Here is a 24,787-nt window from a genome sequence, read left to right as displayed (position 1 = left end):
CTTACCTTCAACTTTTGATAATGAGGAAGGCTGCTGCAATGGGTCTTTTTTGCAACATCTTCATTTGTGTAGAACAGGGAACACAATTTGCAATAAAACCCTGTTTTGGGTACCACATAATTCACACCTAGAGAAGTAAACACCACAAAATAAACTAAGAGATCTACTCTACAGCATTTCTTTTAATGTCATATGTCATTTCAGCTGAATCTTAAAACCATAATTCACTTTACATTAAAAGCTGCTTTATCTTTAAAAGTCCTTGTTTTAGTTTAGTCAAGCCGGGGCCTAGTAATAACTAAATATGTACAGGCTTTTTTTTTTTAAATTTAAAATCAACTTTTCAGATTAAGGGTCCATTTTATTGGTTCCTTCAAAAGAACTAACAACGTTCTGTGATCAGTTTGAGTTCTGAGTATTTAGTATGAATCTAAACTATTACCACTGTTGTGATTTGTGCTATTAGTTGAATTTGTGTTGCTAAAATATACCTCTTCCAGTCTAATTTCTGCCTAAGGAAAGTGTTATGGAGATCTGTATGAAAATAAAGGAAAAAAAGAAAATACTAGGGTTAGGGGAGGAGTGAAGAAGGGGAGAAGAGTGGGAAGCCCTAAAATGAAAGGCTCAGAGGCAATGTGTTGCCAGAAATAAAAGGCAAATGAAATGAGAAATGCTACTGCAATGCACAGAGACATATTTGAAAAGAAACGGAAACAATCTTACCAACAGGAATGTTTGGCTGGTATGGCCCAATCCTAAATTCATCTGGAACAAGAGATTTCTCTTGGACATTCTTTGTTTCCTGTTCATCCTGGGTGTCTGTATTTTCATGGGCGTTTTTCTCAGTATCCTGTGCTGTTGGGGTATCAGAAGCTTCAACAGTTTCAGCCTTCAAATTATCTTCGGTTTTGGTTCCATTTTCTAACGTTTCATTTTCCTGCTCTGGCTCCTCAATCTTGTCTACCTTGATTTCTGCCAAACTATCATCATTTTTCCCAGCAGATTTTACTGCCAAACCCGACTTGCGGAGTTTTTGATGATCCAAGTCTTCTTCATCACCAACCTCATCTAGAGTGACAAAACCTTCCATGCTCCGCGGAAAGCCACCCACGTATCGCTGTTGAGAAAATGTTTTCCTTATGTCAGCTTATTCTTAAATGTTTCCCTCAAACTGTCTTAAGTTTCAGAAGAGAAATATCTTCTCCAAATTCCCTGGAAAAATGCTCAAATTCTTCCTTCAAGACCTACCTCACTCATTCAAAATGTTACTCAAGCATGCAGAAGTGTAACAAGCTCTTTTTAAATGTACTCTACTGTCCCAGAATTTCAGAGTAAGTTTTTTTTTTTTTGCATCGTGAGGGTCCGCTGTTTTATCATATCAACATGTGATCTTCAACTTGAGAATTTCACTATCTTTTTGATCTATTCTTACTTTGAAAGTCCTTCTAACAAGTATTTTAATTTTAAGTGGAAGTCATTTTGGAATACACAATTTTCATTTCTATTTGAGACAATCCCACAAGATCCTCCAATTCATGCTTGCATAAAAGGTAAAACCTTACCAGAACACTTCTATGCCCACTAATAGTATGAAAGTTCATTTAAAAAAATTGAGAGCTCTGTTTCAGTGGAAAGCTTGGAGCTTCCACAAGAAAAAAAAGAAACGAGAAACAACCCAAAAAACACCAACCACCAAAACTGTGGAGGTCTCTTAAAATCCAGCTTCATTAAAAGACAGTGAATCTGAATTCTGATATATATATATATATTTTTAAACATTCCTGCTGATATGGAGACATCAGTATTCCACATGCTTGACAGCAATCATGAGTAGTACTCAGCATTAGCTTTACATCTGTGCTCTAAAAATGTAGGTCTTCAAGGAAGCAAGTTTGGGTTTTAAGGCAGTTTATCGTAATGGATACCCACATAGTAAGAAATAATCACTGACATTTGCATTGGCAGTATTAATCCCAACACCACGTAACTAGCTTCCTGATAGAAGGATCCCCCAAAACTGAAAACCATGCACACTTGATTTCATTGAGAGTAAGGAACATGCCTTACTTTTTTGCAAAACAACATTCCAAGTCAATAATGTTACTAAAACTTTGCATGCTACTCCTATGATTTAAACAGGAAAAAAGCAGCTGGTAGGACATAAAAAAAACCATGTGAGTGTGGGATCATCTGGTGAGAAAAAGGAAACTCATAGCAAGTAGCCTGTGACTGAAGACACCTTGAAACTACCTTATTTTTTTTCCTCCCCAATTGGAAATGGGCCTTGGCTAACTGCAGATGGACTTGCCTACCTTTCTGGCTAAGCGTAAAGAGTAGATGTATACACAACTTTGTCAAAGTCTAGATCAGCCTCAAGTCCCAAATAATTTTTTGAATGTCATTGTTCTGCTCTTTGGTCAAAAGAGTAACTAACTACAGACAGTCTCATGAGAAACTGCTCAGGAGAAAACAGTTCCTGGTTGCTTAGTATTAGTCAAAAAAAGGGGTGAAGAGAAAGGCAAGAAAAACCCCAGGAAGCGACATGGGTAGAAGCCCACAAGTTAACAGTTTGTCAAAACAGAAACAGTGATTTATAACTGATTCCATTTGCAAATTGCATCCAATGGGATCTTCCATTTTCTTCACAGGAGCTTTAACACCTGTTTCTCTTCAGAGAGGTGTGCCATACATGTGTTTTAAAGATCCACAGAAAAAGATCTGAAATAGAATGTACTGTCGTGTGCTATCTAAGTTACACAGGGTTTTCCACACTCAGATACTTTGCTATATGATTACCTTTTTAAGCTTTTTCTTTGTTGCTGGATTGGCCACAACATTCCCCTCAGTTTTTACGGTCACATCATCAGCTGTGTCCTTTTTTTCTTCAGTAGTCACATCAGCTAAATTGGCAACATCTGCATCATCTCCTGCTGAGCTGCCACTTTCTAACAGTGCTGCTGCTTCCTCCTCATCTACTAGCAGCTCATCTTCAGATTCAAGGAGTAAACTAGGCTCATCTTGGTCTGCCTGTTCACTAGTTTTAGTGCCTGATGGCTCAGCAGCATCATCTTGTTTCTCCTCTTTCACTTTATCTTCTACACTGCCACTTTCAGGTTTCTGAGTAGCATCTGGTTTAGACTTCTTATCACTTGGAGAATCTTTGCTGTCTGGAGAGTATGTTCTCTTTCTGTAAAGAACAAAGAATACTTGCTTGTAAACCTGAAAAGAGCCCAGAAATTACTAAAAAAGGTAGGTTATCTTTTTCTAGACAAGCCTGAAAAAGATTGTGTTTTAGTTCAGAAAATGGAAGGTTGAGGGAAACCTTGAAGGATACCATTCTTCAAATATGCAAAAGGCTGCTGCAAAGAGGAACTGTCCTTACAAGACAGGACAACTGCTCATGGGTTTAAACTGCAGGAAGGCAAGGCTAATTAACTGGAAAAAAGGCTGTGAAATCTCCATGATTAGAGGAAGAGGGTAGATACCATGTTAGAAACAGTTAATCTCAGGGCACAACAAAACACAATTTGATCTCAGAGCTTGCCTGACTTCTTTATCTTTTCTATACTCTGGATAAGGTATTTTCATATTTCTTTTAAACAACATCATGCTTTAGCAATAGGAAATTACCTAGTTTTATCCTTTTTCAGCAGTTCAACTCCTTTGTTTGGAATCTAAAATAAAATTTAAAAAAATTGTAAGTCACAGTAGGGTTTTACTTATACAACTGTTGCAGCATTAATTCAGACCAGACAGCACAATCTAGCCAAGCACTTCCCATTATGTTAATCCACAGGTACTCTTTTACCACGCCCACCTACCAACCAATTAATAAACTGCTGTTATGTTAGACAGGACCGTACCAACCTAGAAATCCCATGTCTTTATTCACAGTAATTATCAAGTTATTCAATACAAAAACAAATAGGATATCCTGCTCCAGAAAAGTCATATACAATTCCTCTTTTGTTTATGAACTGATACAGTGTGGTGCAGGCAATGGCACAAATCAGTCTTAATCTATATGCTTCTCCCTGTCATTAGTAGTGGGCTACATGGAAAGCTTTTGAAGACTCAAAACACTTATTTAGGAGTTACTGAATAGGAAATTCCACTTATGTGGTAGTAACATGGAAAACTATTCAATGCATTGGTTAAGTATTTTAATTTTTTTACAAAGTGTTCATTTTTGGTACACGATCATGTGTGGTAGTAAGATTTCTTCATACTCCAAAATAGAAAGCTTATGTATTTTATGAGACAGCTCGACAGTTCAGATTTCTCCTGCTTTTCTACCTAGTGTCCTAATCTGATGGAGAAAGTCTTATAATTGCAAGAGTATTAGCCTGGTGTTATGTCAAAAAAATAAAAGCTATCAGCCAACCCTTCCCTTAATTGATATGAGCTGCACATGCAAACGTGCAGTTACATCATAAGTTTTGACAAAACTTATTCTTAAAAATTAGATCATAAGACTAAATCTATCTGTCTAGGTAGTTGGGGTTAGTGTCCACAACAGGCATCAAAAAGCTTTCTGGTTCTAAAGAAAAAAGGTTTTGGATGGCATCCAACAGAGGGAACACATTCTGTTGCAATACTTCATAGTTTTAAAAGGCGTCCATAACAACATTTTGTCTTTGTTCTGTACACAAGAGTACATGTACAACAAAATGGACAAACCAACCACCAGCTGTGAAAAGAAAAGCCAAGAATTAAGCACACAATGTATGACTACATAGTTCTGCCACCCAGTTTGATTTTACTCACTGATCATTTTCGGGGCAGGGGGCAAGGAGGAAAAAAAAAGAACCCCCATAACAGAACATTCTAAATGGAGAAATTTTAATTAAAATCTACACCAATTACTCTAAAATCTGACTTCTAGTAATTTGGTTTTTGTTTAATCTGAAAGGAAAATCCTTTTACTTTGTTCCAGGCCTCATAACACCACACTCATGCTAAGTAACTGCACTTAAGTAGCCAGAAAATACTAACGCAAATCCTTCCATTTTAAAAGTGGCATTGAATTCTCAATAAGCAATAGCTGTCTTGTACTTCGCTTTACACCTTTAACTACAATTAAAAAACTAAAACCACTACTTACCCTTAACACCAGTTTCTTGTATTTTTCAGATAAATCCACTTTCACACATCTGCCTTGGAACCAAAGCGCTTTGTTGGCACAATGCTCAACCATAGCTAAAGCATCTTCTCTGGTCTCCATCTCTATGAAAGCCTGAAAAGATTATAACACACACATTAAAAACAACTATGAAATACACACCACTTTTGGTATTTAACAACTACCAAAAGTATTTTGGTATATAACAAAACTATTTAATTTAAAACACAGCGTTTCCAAATGCTGAAACAAAATTATGAGATTCAGCTATACCCATCCTCTCCAAACTAGCCTTACATTTTAAAATTTACCAAAGTGCTCTATGTACACCAGCTTTTCAATTCAGTAATATCTGTCCCATAGAAAGTTCTGAAATGAAACAACAGGCATTTAAATAATCTAAAAAAAGTCACCATAAAGTAAAATATTATTCCAAATAAAAAGCATCTGGACAATGAAACTCATTTATTTGGTGCTTAAGTATCTGGGTATTCCAGAGTAGCTGAGAAACTACCCCAGTTTTTTTTTTTTTCTTTTCTTTCCTTTCGAGAAGCCTGAAACATGAAGGCAGCAGCTGCTGGTCTATAAGCCCTGCTTTGTGAGGTGTTCCTCCAAGAAACAAGCCTATGACATGCTAAGTTTGCTGAACAAGCTTTAAAAACATCTGGGCTAGAGCATCATTGGCAGATAAAGGCAAGCTGTTTCTGCATCCAACTTATACAGCAAGGGATTTTATTTTTCCAGTGAAGTAAAGTCAGGGAGGACTTCCTAGGGGTCACACAATAGATTCTAGTAATTTTTCATCCCACAAGTGTGGCATTAGGGGATTCAGGCACTCATCTCTCTGAAAAAGCACTGGAATTGCCTATTTAACTCCAGGGAGCAACAAACTGGGACAGCAAAGCTGAAAAAAAACTTAGAACTAAATACTTTAAACTCCTGTGTATTTATAGAAATCACGTATATGGACATCCAAAGCATTTTACTATACATGTGCAATGCACTATCTTCAAACATTTTTTTTCAAGTTAAGAGAGCCACAGCAGGACTGCTTTTGTTTAGTTTTAAACAATAAAAAACAAAGGTTAAATGAAAGAAATGTGTGATAGTGGAATGTATTTGTTAATGTTTCACAGGTAATGTTTTTTCAGCCTTAAAAAAGTTCCAAGACTCCTAGAAGAAATCTGCATAACAAAAATTAAGCCTCAATGCTAAATATACCTTCTTCACAGCTGAGGCCTGTTCTTTTTTTTAAATCAGCTCACATTACAGTAACATTTCGCAGTAAGCTAGATAGCGAAACACCATCTACATAGTCCTCTAATAATTTCCATATCTATGCTAGAGCAGAAAGTCTACACATGCACCAAAGGCACATCATTTCTTCACAGTTTCAAATCTTAGTTTCAAATCTTCACACATGTATGCTCCTATGGTCAGTTACCTGGCTTTTCATTCTCATGAGTATGTAGTTCTTAATTTTTCCATACGGTTCAGCCAGTTTGAGTACTGCGTTGTCAGAGTATCCTGAGTGAGGTAAATTGCTGAGGTGAATCACACGACCAAGTTCTGGTTTTGGTGCCTCAGTTTTTTGGTCAGGTTTACCCTCAGGTTTCTAAAATTAAGAAGGAATAAAATTTTCTAAGTACATACTACATAAAATATACATGGGTGACTGTGCCTTGATTAAGTTGACACAGTTGAGAAGTGTATTGAAGTTATTCTTAATTTATGTAATGGCCTCATAACACTGACTGCCCCATATTAAAATAAGGCAATGTTAAAAAAGCAGAAGTGTTTTACCTTTATTCTTTTGTATTTCTGTGACAAGTGGACTCTGACTGGTTTACCAAATACCAGTGCAGGTGTTGTTGAATAGTATTCTACTGCAGCCTGGGCATCTTCAGTGGTCGACATTTCAATAAATGCCTGAAATCATATAAAACCCAATTAAATGCTACTCCTTCAAGAATTAGTATTTTTGTTTAAAATCTCAAGCTCTTCCTTGCTTTCCTGTAAAAACAGCTGCATCAAAAATGAAAATTGCCTTTTGATTACAACATTAACTGACCTGCAGAACCTGGCATCAATTTCACATACTTTATTTAGGTGCACAAACAGAACTATGTTGTTTGTCTACATTCCACCTAGATTTGGATTCAGAACATTCAATTGTTTCCTGCCTTTTCTCTTCTATGATATTGGCTTTTTACACATTTCAAAATATCACATTGCATAATACAAACTAAGACCAAGTAAGTTTTCAGAGAATGTTAGAACAAGAACAGAATTTGCACGCATAGTGTATTTTTAAGAACGCTATGAACAACCAACAAGAAGGATTTTTTTTATTCAAGTTAAAATACAGTACTACAGCATTTCTGGAAAGAAACATACTAGTAACTCTTCCTTTCACACATGTGACCTTGGTGACATGTGTGTAATCTTGCTTGGTGGCTGAGCAAGTCCTTTCACAAAAATTAAGCTCAGACAGTAAGCATACTAAAATTACCAAGCAGTGCCAACAGCAGTACAGCAGTAAAGGGCCCAATCTTACCTCATTGATTTTGTTTAGAATCAGGTGATTTGTAATTATTCCAAATGGTTCAACAAGCTGAAGCAGCTGGTATCTCAAGTTCTTTCCTCTCTGGAAATCCATGATGTGAACAACTCTGCTTGTTTCCTGTGGAAGACAGAGCATGCATACACAACATGAAAAGAAAACGTGTATCAGCTAACCTAAAAAGAAAGTCTGTCAAGGCTCTGCTCTGCTTTTATCTTTTTTTTTTTTTAATTTTTAAATCTTCAGTAGTAACTAAAATGAGATGCATATAGAAAAGGCACAGAACCTCCAGGGGTTTGCACAGAGGAAGATGCCTGCTGTGCCAAAGTTGCCTTTCTGTATGTTCATGTCCCACAGCTTCATCATAAGAGAATGTTTAAATAGCATCCCTGCAGTTTTGGAATGAATACTTTGTAGAGTACTTGGCACAACAACACCCCAGTCTTATTCCAAAGCTTCAGTATTTCCACACAAATCAATCCTAAAATCTCACTTTTAAAGAAAATCCATATATATAAAAAAAACTTATGAAAGCAAACAAAAAGCATATTTGCATAAAATTGTGGGTTTAAAAAGAAATTTTAATACTAACCACTCTGCCCTTTTGCATGTGTCTCGGTCCTTGCATATTTCCATTTCCAGCTCCTTTAAGAAATTAAAAGAATGAGCAAGCTTAGTTCAACCTGTGAGATTGCTATTAACATGTCTCTTTACAAGTTCTTAAGAGATACAAGTCACTTGTAATACTAAACCAGAATGACATGTTTTAAAAACTAATTATTTCATTACAGTCTGAAAAGGCTGTTAATTTGTTTATTTGAGAGCTATTGCAACTTGAGGTCCTCCTTCCTGATCATTCTGTTCAGTTCAACATTAGAGAAAGAGCTGCACTTGCTGATGTACAGAAATAGCAGACAAGTAAAGCCCATTGAAAAAAAAAATCTCTCCTGTTTTAGAGTAAGATTTGCCATAGCAAAATGTCTCTGTACACAAAAGATGAGATCTCAGATCTAGATGCCTAGTTTTGGTTCTAAACCAACACCACTTCTTCATAATACCCATTTTACTAGGAAACACCTGAAAAAAGCCTTTCAGATAGTTTGGCTCGGTCAAGTTTGACATGGTTTGAAAAATTAACAGTATTAATTTAATGAAATTAAGTATGAATGCATCTATCATCTAAAAATTCCTTTAAAGTGTCTGAAATGCTTGTACTCTGTCAGGATAGCTAGGTAAATCAACTAGTTTTGCTTTTTAGTCACTTGAACTATTTAAAAGGTAGTAACAACTTCAAAGGAAGTAACAACTTCAGGCAAGAACCTGATTCTTAGCCTGCCTTCCTGTGAAGAGGCTTGCATGATCTATCTATCTTCCCATTTCTCAGTTGCTATTCAAATCTATTTGTCAAATTAATTTGAAATTAATTAAGGGGGAAAAACACTTGGGACATTGAATTCTTTCAAGTTTCACAGAAAAACCCACCAATGTGTAGCAAAATGGAAGACAATGCAAAAAATTTCTGGACAAGCCAAAAAATAAATCAAACACAGTTAAAAAGCCAGCCATGACGTGGCTGGTAGTTCACAGATGGTGGAAAGGTGAAAGTGTGGGAACTGACTACCAGTCTTCAGTTAGGGAGGGACTAATGTATTTCAGTTCCACTGCTCAGAAAACTGAGTTTTTTGTTTTGTTGTTCTAAAACACCAGTAAGAAGTTAAAACAAGGAAAAAGAAAGATGTTAAGTCTTGTAAAAGCAGGTGCCTATTAACGTTACCTCTTGGCCCAACAGGAGGTCCTCCAAGGTGAAATGGAGGTGGTGGTGGTCCCAGAATTCCTGGTGCAGGGTTTGTGGATTGCTGCAACATAAAGGGATCACCCCTAGAAAGAGGGGAAAACACCACCTTAATTTTAAACCAAAAAACTGTGACACTTTCATTCTAAAAAAAAAAAGAAACAAAAAAACACCACCAAAAAACCCCCAACTAATTTCTGCAGAGCATCCAAGGAGAAATCAACTGTAGCTATTTTTACTGCTGCTCTTCAGCTAGTAGAAAACAAAGGGAGGTATCCATTTGAAGAAAAGGAGGTATGTTGCTTCACATAAAATGTTAAGAACGTCCTCTGCTTCAAATAAATAAATAAATAAATCACAAATACTTTAAAATTCATTACTACTTACATTCCATGTCCTGAATCACTGTCAGGATTCCATTCTGGATATCTTAAAACAAACAAACAAAAACAGGTAAGAAAAATACAATCTCCTCTACCTATGTAATAATTTCTTACAAGCAGCAATACCTTTACATGTTAACACAGATAAAACACATGGTAACACTGCCCACTACAGGACCACTACAAGAGACATGAGCAGTATCTATTTACAGAAGAAAAGTGTTATTCTTAATGAGAAACCTCCCACACTGTAACATGTCTTCCAATTTATAATACAAATTGCACACAGTTCATTTTAAAACACAAATTTAGAAGTTGGTATAAGTGACTATTACAGTAGATTCTCAACTCTTAAGATCCCACTCTTTAAAACATTACATATAGGTCAGTACAATTCAAGTTATGAACCAAGATCCCTTTTTTTGTTCTGAAGATGCTGGTTTTTAAGTTGCATGTTTTTATTCCCTACAAAGCACAGCACGTTTTCTAAACCTGCTTTGTGCAACATAATTGACCATTATTTAGTTGTACATGCCCTCATGCCACAAGAATGTTTACTATACTTCAAATTCATACATTTCAAGCAGCAGCTGACAGCGTCGGCTGTGAGTTGCTCCATTGATGTGATGGTTCCACTCCTGCAGCAAAGTAAATAATTAAAAATTAACAGCCACATATGGCAAGCCATTTTTAACAAAATAATGTATACTGCAGTATCTTCTCTTCTAAGCTGAAGCATTGAAGATACATACATAGATAACAAAATCTCTTTTTGTAGTGCTTTAAAGAGACACTGAAATTGGACCTACCTCTTAACTCCTAACCTGGGTGAAAAGGTGTCTGATGAAAAATGTCTTGCAATCTATGGGCTTGATCCTGCCTCAGAGGTACAAAGCTTACCAGGGGATAACTGCTACAGCATACATGCGTATCACTGCAATTTCAACTTTTAGAACTGGATGCTAAGATATTTTTTTTCCTTCAGTAATTTTAGAATTTCCTCCACTCTCTCTGCTTCATTCCTCAGACTTTTAAAGATTAATGTGAACTAAAAACTCAAGTTTTTAGAACCATAAAGAAGCCAAAAAATTGCAAGGAATTCAGAAAGGAAAGACTAAAATAAATGAAAGTGCATAGCTAGGACAAACTACAAGTATACAGGTGACAAAAATATAAGACCATTTGTGGGGAATAATCAAGAAAAAAAAAGGAGATCTAAATCAAGATGGTACAAAGGAGGAATAATGGAATTAAACCAAATCAGCCAGGAAAAATTCCTTCTGCTTCTGGCTTTAGCACTAGAAAGGAATGAGGGCTTTCTACTTTTTCTCTGCAGATTATTTTGATTATGAAGGGAGTTACTTATTTCAAGAGGAGAGACAGCATGGGGACTCCTCCTTTATCAAAGTATAGAGTACCTGACCTCCATATCCTTACGTTCTTACAAGTAACAGCGCTAGTTTGTGCTATATTCACATTTGTAAAGTGACAGAACTTCTGAAGTTTCACTGCTGCACATCTGTGAGCCACAATCTAATGTCCACTCTGCTGCTCTTCAGTAAGCAAAGGCATCAGCAGACACACACAGGGTAAATTAGCTTTGGGTTCACAGAGAAATGAAGGGAAGAGTAGTTATAGATCTTTGGGGGGCAGTTTAACAATTGAAGGTCTTCTCTTCTCAGCTACATTTTCAACTGTGAACACATCTACTGCATTGGCCAACTGTTTTATATGTCTCTTCTTACCTGTATATTTCTGCTCAGCACCCACAAATGACTTTTTCCTAATCCCTCATCTTTCCTGATTTTTAGTTTCCGCCACACTATAGCCATCCTTCTGAATACAATGAGACACTCCTGAGGCCTACTGTAGTGTTTTCATATGCTAAATGCCTACCTTGTACTTTCCACAAAGGAGAAAAGCCTGGATTTAAAGTCTACCATAAAGCACTGTTGTTAAGCTACATTACAGTATTACTCCATGATACACAGAATGTAACGTGGAGCAGGACGAAACCTTCATTCATTTTATCAAGAAGATGTAAAAGGAGAACACCACTTTTTCTTGTTAACTGCACAAGATGTAGGCTCTGCAACTATAAATGAATGAATATGCTAGCAATTAGGATGAAAAAAAACCCAACACTAAAAACCCCAAGCAAACCTATCTATGAAACATTCAATATTTAAAAACAAAGTTTCTTCAGTTTAAAACTTGCTAACAAGTTTTAGTTGTATACTACAAAAAACAGTCGTTTAAACACTAAAAAAACCTCTAAATTTGGGTGCACAATCTGTAAAGCCTCAATGGCTGATTCTGCTAGATATAACATGCTTTGAAGCTGTCTTAACACGCAATTTTAAATTATTATAAACTGAAATAGAAATTATCTGCAAACTAGAGCCAAAGTTTGGGCGCTCTAATTCTCCTTATACTTCAAATGCTTTTAAATTGGCAAAAACAGGGAGATCTGACATATAACTTAGGATTCTTTCCCCTCAGTGAAGGTTTTCAGAACAACAATGGCTCATCTACATGATTAACTTTTTATTAAATAAAATTCTTAATCTGGACTTCCCTTTACTCCCTTCCTCTACCCAGTCTGAAGCATCACTCCTCTGAGGTTTCAGGGCACTAGATATTTACAGACACTAATTAACATGAACGCCCAAAACTGAGGTAGAGAAAATCTGAACTGAGTTTCTTAAAACTCAGATTACCTTTTGCCTCAATTGATGCAAGCAAGAGGACAGACTGTTCTTCAGAAAATTAGGCCAAACTTAAGCACCTAATTTTAGACAGCCCTCTATTAGGGACACGGCCATGTTTTTCCTTTGAGATGTATCACCATTTCAGGTGTTTAACCTCCAAATTCATCTGCTCACGTTGCATCAGGCTTTTTCTTTGGCAGGGATAACAATCCCTCCACATCTAACACCTCATTCCTTTATAAAGGAATCAGGATTGACAAAATGCCTAAACAAACTGGGGCACGATTTACTTTACAATTAGACAGAAAACAAACTGGGTCTTAAAATACATACACATCAAATTAAAGAAGCAATTAAGAACATCACTACAAAAGAAAGAACAGAGGACTAGTCTGACAGGTTAAGTTACACTAAGGGTGTTTAACTCCTTGCTCGGGCTTAAAATACACATTGCTTTATCATACACTTTAAAAAAAAATCTTCTATGATATTTTTATTTGGAGGTGGGGAAAATGAGATTTTAATACTATAGTAATAAGTTTACATTGTCCCAGCTAAGAAAAGCATTCCCTTTCTGCTTTCCACAAATTTTGGTTCAGATCAGATTACTTTAAGAGTTCTACTTGATTCAATTTTGTGGGAGACAAAGTAAGAAATTCTGTAACTGTTAGGTATGCAAAGCAGAGGAAAAAAGGAGAGAAAGAGAAAAATTCTTGCGGTGACATGATTTCTGAAATTAGAAACAAAGCCCAAACTTGGGTCACAAGAATCAGATGATCCAATCTCAAATACTTTATGGTATACTAGCAGTTTAAGTCAAAGCATATTCCTAAAAAAAAAAAAAAATGATGGTTTTGTATGTTACACAAGAAGTCAGCCACTTAAGTTATGCTGTCAAAAGAATTTGGTATTTTTCATACCTGGAAAGATATTACATGTTGGATATCTTTTCAACAGATCTTCAAACCAAAGCAAACTAAGAACCATGAGGCTTTAAAATAAAGTGCTAAAAAGAACCCTACTTACAGGATTACTGGTTGCCATCTTCAAGGGCCTCAGAAGTTTATGTTTTCAATCTAACCAAATGAAGTCCTTTTACAGAACTGAGCATGGCATCTAAATTGTTAACACTTAAAACCTTTTATGAAAATAAATGTCAAATACAGGAGACAAGAAACCCGGATTACTGTGCTTATTTTATATGAAAAGTAATTAAAGCAACACAAGTTCACAAACTGTCAGATCAGCTGGAGTCATACAGTGTGTGCTCCAAAACTGGTTTGATCATTTCCTTGCAGGGAAAGAATAATTCTCATCTTTCAAAAAGATCAGAAGTACAGAAGCAGCACGTTTGGAGAGGTAACTGTAAAGAAATGGTTAGTAACAGCAATTCCACATTGTATCAATTTTACAGTAATAGCATGTATTATATTTTCAATTGAAGGCCTTCAAGCTAATTAGCCACTAATTGTGACAAGAGGGGCACTGTATTAGCCAATTAGCCAATTAAATTGCCTAGTATACTGAAAATCAGCAAGATGAGTATAAAATTGGAAAACCTGAAAGTGAGAAGGCTCTGAAAATAATGTCTGAGTAAACAGGCCATTTTGAGTAACCTGCTACCTTTGCAGAGAGTTGAACCACTCATGAATAAACTAAGAGGGAAGTCTCAGCATAACCGAATATACCCGAAGATCCACTCTACTGGTGAGCCAAGTAAAGAACACTACTAGGAACACAGAGCAGGATACTGCAACAGCAGACTGATTGCTCGGAGAGTCTACAGGGATAGATGCAACATGTGACAATAAAAAGTGAGTCTGAAGTATCTAAGAAAGTTGTGAAAAAGGAGAAAAATGACGACAAATTTCAGCCATAGTATGAGATAGAGTGTTAAAGTGAAATTAAAAAGGCAAGAATGAGCTAATCTAAAATGTGGGTTTTACTTTTGCAAATAAGTTCCAGGGCTCTACATTAACTCTTTCCCTTTGGACAGGGAAAAAGCAGAACTGTGCAAGAATGCATCTTAACTACATATAAATCAGCAATCAAGACAGATGTGGAGGAGAGCTGAAACTAGCTTCTTGAATAGCACAGTAGATACACTGCAAAAAAACCCCAAACCAACAAAAAATAAAAAACCCACCCAAAACCTGCTTGAATGCCAGATGTTTGTGGTTAAGAGAACATGTAGATGTAAAATATAAATAAGATATCCCCGTAGATGATAGCTGTTTGACTTGAAGTTAAGCAATCTGGGCAAACAAAATACATTAATGTAAAGCCCTGGTTTACAGTGTTTGTTAACAATTACCGTGTAAATAAACCAAGTGCCTTTTTCACTCTCAAACCAACTTTCAGATCATTTCAAAAGCAACCAGGCTATAGAAATAATTAAAGAAATAGGTAAAAACAGAACAGATACTACAACGTAAAGGAAAATAGAAGTATCTGGTGCATAACTCACCTTATTAGAATGAACTGGCATATCACATATAGAGCACAGATGGGGATAACCCTTCGGTAAGAATCCATGGAAGTCTTCAATATTGCTATTTGGAGGAGCACCTCTCTTTTTCTCAAAGAGAGATCTCTCAGGACCAGGACCACGACCCATTCTGTCATACTCACTGTCAAATTTATGATAGTTATGCGAAGTCTCACCATAAAAAGATTCATCCCTACACCTTTCTCCATCTCTTAATCTGTCATCTTCATAATCCATTCTGTCATAATAACCAGATTCTTGAGAACGACTTCCATGGTCATAGTCAACCACTGGGTTGAGACTAGGACCACGATCATCAAAGCTATCTCTTCTAAAATGCCTTTTTTCTTCCCAATCATCCCTAGGTACTCTGTACGGTGGTTCCCGTGTGGATGATCTGCCATCTCTACCATAACCTTCTTCAGCTCTCCTCCTTTTAAGTTGTAGAAGGATCTGAGGCAAGTTTTCAGGAGTAATCTTGTCCTCGGGATAGCGACTCAGTTCATCTAAGTCTCTAGCAGACAGACCAAAGCTGGCCAAAATGTTAGTGGCCTGGTCTGCATCTCCACGGTGCTGAGAAGACAAAGGGAGCGGACCTCTACTTCCAATGTTAAATATAGACTGCAAATTATGGGAAGAGGTACTACCAGAAGACAGTGCACTATGAGATCCTTGTTGGTTCAATGAAGAACTCATTCCAAGATTCATTAAGCTAGCAAGGCGTGCAGTACCCTGGTTCATCCTTCCAAGAGATGCTGGCATATTTAAAGACTGGGTAGCAGCAGCAAGAAGGCCTATTCCTGCAGAGAGGTCACGCCCATGACCTTGTGAATCCCTACTCAGAGATGACTGCTGGAATGACTTGGACATTGTAGAACTATAGCTTGTCTACTTTATGGATCAAAAAATTTTTTTCTTTTTTTTATAAGATGGCTGAAAAGAGAGCTCACACTAGAAAGCTAGGCAAACTTCACTTCAAAAATGGTAACGCCAAGAAAGAGGATCAATAATGACTGCAGATCTTCTTCAAGCTGAGAAACACCAGACAATTCTGTAGAAAAACAAGCAGTTTTAGTCATAAATCCCTTTAAACAGATGCAGTTTTAAACTTATGCATCATGTTGATCTAAAAACATTAAAGATCTCAATCTTACAAGGCTTTTATTACATAACTTAACAGATTCAAGAGGTACCCAGAACCTGCATATATTATTTCAGATAAAAATACAGTCGTGTTTCCTATACATACTACTCTTCTTCTACAAAAAGCTACTTTCATACCGAAGACAAGTGAATTTCAGAAGTTTGGGATGTCTGAAAGCATCTAAAGTTCACTAGCATATAAGCCTTGATCTCTCATTAATGGTTTTGTTTATACCCTACATTACTATACTGTGTCTGTGAGAAGACTACAAAAAACTTAAGCCCATAGAATCCAAGATGACTTTGGCATACAATACATATTTGAAAATGAAACCTATACCACCACAGAATAGGACGAAAGGAAGTTAAAAGTAACTGAAGTTTGGGCAAAAAGTTTCTGCTGTAAGATCCGGTAAATAAGACAAACATAATATTCAGTCTTTATGCAGTAAAATTCAAATTACTGATGTGAAGACAGATGTGGACAAGAAAAATAAGTTTTAAATTTTGCAGGAAGTAAACAAGACCTCTTGCTCAAATTGCAGTTATACAGGTAACAGCACTTAGGAAGTGATTCTTTACTCTGTTATATTGCAGCCATAACATCAGCCTGTACTCTCAGACCTCAAGCTAAACAAGGTCAGGCTTAGTACTGGAATGGGAGACCCAAGGAAAACCCTACTCCTACAGAAAGAGACCCTAGGTGAGTCAGGAGATGGCACTACGTCCCCAGCCAGACCTGCAGGACAGTGGTGTCCGTGTCTCTTACCAGCATACTGCTTCCTTCTTGGTTCAGGTCTGACACTTTGATACCATGACCACGTGTGGTAGTTAAAGATCCTAAAACAATACTCATAAGAGATAGATATCTGCCCCGTGCCCCACTAAAATACTAACCTTGTATTTAAATATTTGGTTCAACTGCATTTACTTAAGTTTTAACTAACCCATGTGTCAATATCCACAGTATATTTTATCGTGCAACAGATATATTTCATAAAATGTTATTTTTTTTTAGTGCAGAGCAGAAAAACTGTAATACTTCTCCCCATACTCTTTCAGCCTTGGGATAGATACACAAAATTCAAAGCAATTCAACACACATGAAAACATTCCACCAGGAATACACTGTTCTTGAGTCCTTGATGCAGTAAAGCCCTTTCAAATCTCTGCAGAGCAGTTTTGCTTCTCCAGCACTGCCACTTAGACACACATAAAACACATAATCACTTGAGAAAGAAACGGGCACAAATTGCATAGCTCCAGATGGAATCGGCTTCTAAGAGAACAGGTATGTTTGGGGAGGAATGGAAAGGACAAAATGAAAGCAAGGATTTTTCCTTGAAGACGCCAGTTCTGCAGAAGGCAATTTCTCTTGTACTGGAAACAGAAGAAAAAAGGTCAAGGTTATGAACATGTCTCTATCCCAATTGCCTACTCAATCCAGAGCCGTTTCAATAGCTCAAAGTTTTTTCTACTTTAAGTTGAAAAGCATTTAGGTTTTCTTTCTTGGTAGCTACGTGTTACAAAATTATGCATTTATATAGAAAAGGAATGGATTCTATGAGAGATACATGAAGGACACAAAACCCACACAGAGCTCCATCTCTTAAAAGTAACTGCTTTATACAGTTTGCTACATATTCTGTTATCAGTACGTCTGAACTTGTATTTCAGCTAGGCTTTTAAGATTCACATACACTGGAGTCACTTAAAGTAAGCTTAATTGTGTAACATTCGGTTAATAAGAGATTGAGAAACATGGGGATGCAAATAAGTTAAAGTATCTGAGGCAGAAGACAGAAAAGTGCTGCAGAAAACTTCAGACAAACACAGTAGAACAAGAATATAGAGCGCGCAGATGAGGCAAATTCTAAGTGAGATACGCAGGACAGGCTGACCACACTAAAGAACACCTGAATAGAAAGCATTTAAGAACTATATTGTAAAAACCAACTCTTTTGAGTTCAAACACTAATATTCCATGTTTTATCTTACATACATTCAGTAATCTTCAAAGTACTTTATGACAATTTTACAAGTTAATCCTTACTCCTTCCACTTTTACATTCAAATTTCCTTCTAGTTCATTCACACACTTACAGAATGGTTTGAAACTGAACTTACTAGGTTCTTCATAAAATCAGATATTGCAGAGGGCTTTACAAACCAGACCCTGACAGTGATTCAGCAGACAACCACATGGTCAGGAAAGACATGGTGCGTCCTGCTGTTAACACAAGGACCTGCACTGTTCAAGTTTTCACTAAATCAGGAAAGTTCTCCACTCTTCAAAAAATACCCTTTCTCTTTGAACAGATGCTCACTAATCCTCTTGTCACAATTTTCAATTGTCAGCTCATTGTCCGCTGCTCTGAAGAGATTAGCAGAGAACAAAACCTATCACATCCCAGTCTGGCGCGGACCTGGGCTGCAAAGAACCCGATTACATGCCGTGCTTTGACCCCACATACACATGGAGGTTTTACATAACCATAGTGTGCTGCTGCTGCAAACACCCATAGAAGAAAGAAACAAAGGGAAAAATAAAACCAGGAAAGATGGGGGGGGGGGGGGTAGGGGAATGAGACAGAGACAAAGAGGGACAATCTTATGAAAAAGCATGAAGTGGGACAGGAAGACAATTGTATGATTAAGACAGAATATAACGTTGGCAGTTGGTGTGCTAGCCAGTAAACTGCCCTACATCTAATTAGGTACTCAAGTGGAGTACTTACAAAGACTAAGTTTCCAAGTTATGCTCAAAAATCACTATTTATCACATCACTGTCATCTTGCAATTGCTGCTGTACTCTACTCCTAACCATCCCCATTCTTTAAGATCAGATGAAGACAACAACAAAACAAGGTGGGGGAAGAGCTCTAAAAATACCACCAAAGAATGTTTAACTTCCACATGGTCAGGTTTAATATGTTATTCTAAGACAGCATTCCTTGCGTTGATCCCTTCTGAAAGATTTCATGTCAGTATCTGATAGAGACAGGTTCCCACGGACCAATGCCAGCTTGTAAGCGAGTGTGCCATCAACTGAGTCACAGCAACAAGATAAGTATGACTGAACAAAGCTGTCTGAAGATCCAGACATGATTTAGCTGAGTTGAAAGTGTTATGCTAATTGTTCTTCACGTAATTTCAGCTATACTGGGAATAGACAGGCTTTCAGACACACACTTTTAAGATCTGTGGACAGAAATTTGGCCATATTAAGATTTGAAATATATAATATAAAGCAATCTTAAAATAAGTTGAAAGTCAAAATGTTACTAGATTTCCAGACAAATGCAGACAATGAAAAAACATTTTATATCTCCAAGTTGCAAAAGAGTTTTCTGTAAAGGTAGACAACAAAATAAGAAATTTGAATCCTACAGAATACACTGCTACCAAATAAAGGCCAAAATGAGGCTGACTTTCAAACACTATAGAAGGTTTTTCTTTTTGTGTAAAATTGATTATAAACTCTTTTCAATAGAACTCATAGAACTCTTGCTCTACATAAATACTAATTTTGTTCCTCAAAACAGTTTAATTGAGTGAATTCTTGGGATGTATGATCGTGCTGAACACTATAACCTTAGATTACCACCTTTTATGGAACATCAGTAGGCTGAAAATAATTCCCTAGCTCCCTATTCCTTCTACCACTCTCAGGTTTTTTAACCTGTGAATAGATATTATAGCTTCAATATTAAACTTGTTCTTACAACAACTCATCTTTTACCCATTCCTTTTCTACTATTTATAGAAAAGTCTCAAAAATGAAAAATAATGGTTTTCACTTTCTAGTCAGTTTCACTTCCACTTCAAAAACAAAATTACTCAAAACACATTGAATTTAATCAACTAAACTCAATTATGGTAAAAACATTAAATAATCTGCAAGCTGAAAACACACCCTCAGTTTGTAACAACACAAGACTTTTGAAGACTGTACACCCTTGGGAAAAAAGTCACAAAGTTTCACATCCACAATCCTTGCTCTTTGAATAAAAATCTACAGATTTTTCTTCTTCTCCCTTATGCATTACACTCAGTGCAGCAATCCCTTTTGCAGCAGTCTGTTCTGCTATGGAAGAATTAATATGCTTCTTGGCAAAACTGTCTCCAACACATAATGGCAAAAAAGGTTATCACCAGAAGAGATCTGGAAGTTTAAGTGAAAAATTTAGACAGACAGCTCCCCACGTTGCTCTGAGAAATTACGACAGTAAAAACAAGAACTTGCAAGGAAATTAGAAGCAGATGTTATCTAGCTGCTGAATGACCAAGTGGAACATATTTGAAGTCTACAGGATTACTTTAACTTGGACAATACAGAAAAGGCCACTGTCCTTCCAAAGGCAAAGGAGGAATTGTCTAGCAGCCTTAGGAAAAAAATGCAGATTATCACCCATTTCAGGTACCAGTATTCAGAGTGGTTATTTAATATTGCTGTGTCACATGCAAGAAAACAACTCATCTTGTTCAACTGATCTTTAAAGGTCATGACCTCAAAAATTTAAGCAGCACCTGGCACACTGAATGCATGCACTTTTTTTGTACACAGATTAGACAATCTGTTTCAGGCCTTGCAGAACTGGAAGAGTTTCATTTCTTAGGATTATGTTCAGCTTCATCTCAGCGACTTCCTTGATCAGAGGAGCACATCATAATCTGAGATCTGAACCTACAGTAACAGAGGATTGCTTCAGAACAGAGAAGTATTACATATGAAAAAAGACTTATTTATAAATGGGGAATCAAAATGACTAGTTTAGCAATTAAGAATCTTAAAAGAACTTGCACAGTTTTCAACATTGTAATGCAGAAAAGAGCACTGTAAAAGAGGCTGATTTCCTATTTCTGCACATTATATAATTATTAAATTCAAGCATCCTTCTTTTTGTAAGAATTGCATGGAAAAAAGTGTATTTATTCCTTTATAGAAACAACAGAAGTGAAAAAAGCATCCAAGGAACAGTACAGAAAGAGTAGAGGAGGCAAAAATGTTTATTTTTAGAAAAGGAAAAAAGAAACAGCCAGGAACGTATAGAATAACTGCCATCACATGCACTGACCGCTCCATAAACACATGATTACCTCTATGGCTTCCATGCACTCCTTCCTACTACTTGTAAGCCCACTCTTTGTCCCTACCTTCAGAGCTCCAACTCTACAATAATATGGATGCACACAGGTTCCAGCACCTACGAAAAGCTCCATGAAGCCATTAAGACTTCGTTTAACAGAAGGGGTCTGCCAAAAACAGGGTCATTGCAGAATGATGTAGGATCTTGGACTGGAAGCTCTGGCAATAATGACCATATGTTCATGCACTTGGCAAAGCGAGGAGACAATCACTATTCTTTCACATCAGTCTTGGAGATGAATAGCCTCACAGGCACCAAAACAATGACAAAAACCACAGAACATAATTAGTTTTTAAAAATAAATAGGTCACACATAAAGTGATCCAAAGACAGACCATATCAGAGAGTTAATCAGTGTAACAGAGAACCAATTTCACTTTTTTTTTTTTTAAACCAAAACAGAACATTTCTGTATTCTGATCTGGTAAGTGATTAAAAAGCCTTCTGACTAACCAGTGAATGTAAGTCTGCCTCCAGGTATTTCCAGAGCTGGGATAAAATTGCATTCTTTCCCAGCTGAAATCTTGCATGAGGTTGTAGAGGTGTATTCTAGCTCCAGAGAAGAATCAAGGGACTGTTTGACTGTTTTAGTGCTCAAAATAAAAACTCTCTTAAGTTATGACTACACAATATGGTACTTAAACACTTGCAAACTGAATTAGTTCAGAAATATTATGAGGTATTTGCTTTTGTTTTCAAGACTTGTTGACTTAGAGCACTGAGGAAGAATGCAAGCAGCATAGAAGCTACAAAAATACACTCATACATTTAACAAATAAACTGAATGGAAATAATTTATTTGCAGCTTTGCTTACAACAGCTTCTCTCCCAGATTTGCTGAGCTACCCAGAACACTGTCAAGCATTAGATTACAAAATATCTTCGTATTCACCAAAACTCTCAGCAGAGATGTGTGCAAGTCACAGAGAACGGCAGTAGACAATACTTACTTCTTTATTTCCCACTAAATTAACGAGCATTTTTATTTAAGTGTAGTCCTGAATAAACCAGGTGGCAATCATATTTCAGTTGCATGGATCATAATACTATGGATCCTTAATTTAGTTTGGAGCCTCAAAGGCTGACTCTTCTTTCCTCCTCAACTGGTTTTTAGTTTTCACCTTTAGGAACACGGATATTCACATTTTAAGGATGCACGTAGGAATATCTCATGGTTATTCTTCCCATCTTTTAGTGCTGGGATGTATGTAACACCTAGATACTGGTGTTAAACATACTGGCAAATACTGGCAAAACACTGGAAACTGAAGTTTTCAATACACAGTAACTTCAGATAGCTTCTCCAAAACAAACACCCAAAGAAGGCCCATGACATTGCAAGCCTCACCAGAACCATTAGGAAGCGATCAAAATTCTTGAACTTGTTGTTCAGATTTCATCTCCTTACTGAGTGCAAAACGTAAAAGTACAGATATTGGGTTACCACTGAACAAACACACGGACAAGGCCAATATCCTCACTCAAATTTAATTATTCCATGTAATTCAGTAAGGAATCATTTTGTGTGTTTTTTGATAAAACTCAAGCCAGAAGTTCATTAATTTCTCAGTAACACATTCAAAATGTTAATATATGCTTCACTACATTTTGAAAAAATACGTTATTTTAATAAAAGTTTTCAATATATTAACATGCTTCAAAATTCAGGAAGATTAAACCACTGGATCAACAGATTCTTTATAAAGAAGTATCAGAAAACACTTCCTTTTCCTCTTCTGAGGCATGAAAACTACACAGACTGCTTTAAGAGACTCAGTTTTTAACAAGAGTTGCTCCCTACTTATCTGACTCGAGGAAGTCAGGACCACCTACTCCACCAACAGTTCAAAAAAACCTGGCTGAATAAAAAGAATAAAGACTATTCAATTGTTTAAAACAATATCAGATACTTTTTTCCCCAAAGGTATGCTTTGTGAAAAGGAAAAGAGAGGCATATTTAAAAGAGGGATTTTTCAGCTTGCTTTCTACAGCATAAATGCTTCATTTATCAGAACAAAGCAGTTCCTCAGGTCCCTAGAAAGTTCTTTTTAACTTTTGCTTATTTTCAGCATAGGTGAACTTTTTATGTCATTACTTTGACTCTGAAAAGAAAATATGTACATAAAAAACATAGACCATTATTAATCCACCACAGGAGGGAAAAAAAACCCAACCCTGCAGCATTTGTAACCACCGCCTAAATTATATGAAAGTGAAACTGAGTAGAAAGAGGAGTCAAGCGGATGCTTCCACTGTCAGTACTCTTAATGCTCAATTCATTAATTCTTAATGCTAGATAAACATCAAACCCAGCAATTTTTGACACTAACGGCCTTCAGAGACGTTAAGAAGGCACGCACGTTACTGACATGCTGTTTAGCTTCTGAGTAGACGTTTTTGGGAGCTCGGGATGAAAGATGCCGACTCTGAGGCCTCAGTTGGAACCAGAAGCGCTAGCAGGGCGCTCCGGTAAAGTTTCGGTCGGCGGGCGAAGCGTGGTTTTAGCTGGGGTCACCCCTGAAAACACGTTTTACCTGCCGCAACACCGAGCAGCCGAGAAGAAACCCCTCTCCCTGCCCTCAGCAAGGGCAGTGCCCACGGGGTGGCCAGGGGAGGGGGCGCCCGGCCCGCCCCCGCCCCGCGGGGAGGACGGCAGGGCGCAGGCCGGGCAGGCCGCGCACCGCCGCCAGAGCCGGCCCTTCCCGGCGAGCGGCCGGCCGCGGCGCAGCAAGGGGAGCTGCGGGGCGCCGGCGGGCCAGGCCACAGGGCTTTGTTCGGGCCCGCCGGAGGCCGCACCGCCCGGCCCGGCCGCAGTACCGCCAGGCGGCGGGCGGGGGCGCTGGCGGCGGCGGGCGGCCCGTGGGGGCAGCCGTCGGGGCCGCGGCACCGGCCGAGCCGGGCCCGCCGCTCCTGCACGCGCGCTGCTGCTGCCGCCGCCGCGCGCCAGCCCCGCTGCCCCCGCGGCCGTTCGCTAACGGACGCCTCCCCCCTTCCCCTCCTCCTGCCGCGGAGCAGCGGTTCCCAACATGGCGGCGGGCCGGGGGCGGCCGCAGCGCCGCTCCTACCTGCGGGCCGGGGGCGGCGGGAAGGGAGCGCGGCAGCGCCTCCCGTTCGCTGTCGCACCAGCGGCGGGGGAGGGGAGGGACGGAGGGTGGGAGGCGGCTGCGCGAGCGCCGCGCACGTCTCGCCACGCTCGCGAGAGCACGCCCGCCCGCTGCCCGCCCGCTCACGTGCCCGGCGGTGGCCGCTCCGCGCCGCGCCGCTCGCCTCCGCGCCGCTCGCCTCCGCGCCGCTCGCCTCCGCTCCGCTGGCTGGCGACGGCCGCCCGCCCCGCCCCGCCGTGTGTGGATGTGGCCGGAGGGGTGGGGAGACGGAAACGCCGCCGGGCCAGGTCTCGCGAGAGGTGGGAGCCGCTCACCTTGCTCTCGCGAGAG

The 24,787-nt window shown here is 38.3% G+C and overlaps 1 protein-coding gene across 7 annotated transcripts in view; it reads right to left on the bottom strand.

Annotated features, from left to right (window-relative positions):
• Positions 1-24,787, bottom strand: part of MATR3 (matrin 3) — a 28,018-nt gene that overhangs the window by 2,675 nt on the left and 556 nt on the right. The window contains exons 1-14 of one of the 7 annotated variants that reach the window (XM_072872573.1): positions 24,588-24,701; positions 15,039-16,110; positions 10,437-10,498; positions 9,865-9,906; positions 9,460-9,563; positions 8,278-8,330; positions 7,680-7,805; positions 6,926-7,051; positions 6,567-6,737; positions 5,105-5,236; positions 3,631-3,674; positions 2,797-3,187; positions 724-1,117; positions 6-127 (exon numbers count right to left, since the gene is read on the bottom strand). In XM_072872573.1, the coding sequence (XP_072728674.1) occupies positions 6-127; positions 724-1,117; positions 2,797-3,187; positions 3,631-3,674; positions 5,105-5,236; positions 6,567-6,737; positions 6,926-7,051; positions 7,680-7,805; positions 8,278-8,330; positions 9,460-9,563; positions 9,865-9,906; positions 10,437-10,498; positions 15,039-15,929 (2,658 nt within the window). In that variant the 5' untranslated portion in view covers positions 15,930-16,110; positions 24,588-24,701. Of the gene's footprint in view, positions 1-5; positions 128-723; positions 1,118-2,796; positions 3,188-3,630; positions 3,675-5,104; positions 5,237-6,566; positions 6,738-6,925; positions 7,052-7,679; positions 7,806-8,277; positions 8,331-9,459; positions 9,564-9,864; positions 9,907-10,436; positions 10,499-15,038; positions 16,111-20,733; positions 20,889-24,418; positions 24,562-24,587; positions 24,702-24,787 lie in introns of those variants that run through there. The other 6 variants (XM_072872571.1, XM_072872574.1, XM_072872577.1 and 3 more) reach the window with 6 other exon arrangements.

This window comes from Ciconia boyciana, chromosome 9 (genome assembly GCF_034638445.1).
Source record: "Ciconia boyciana chromosome 9, ASM3463844v1, whole genome shotgun sequence".
Lineage (NCBI taxonomy): Eukaryota > Metazoa > Chordata > Aves > Ciconiiformes > Ciconiidae > Ciconia > Ciconia boyciana.
Note: the sequence above shows the minus strand (reverse complement) of the source record. Positions and strands in the feature narration are given on the sequence as shown.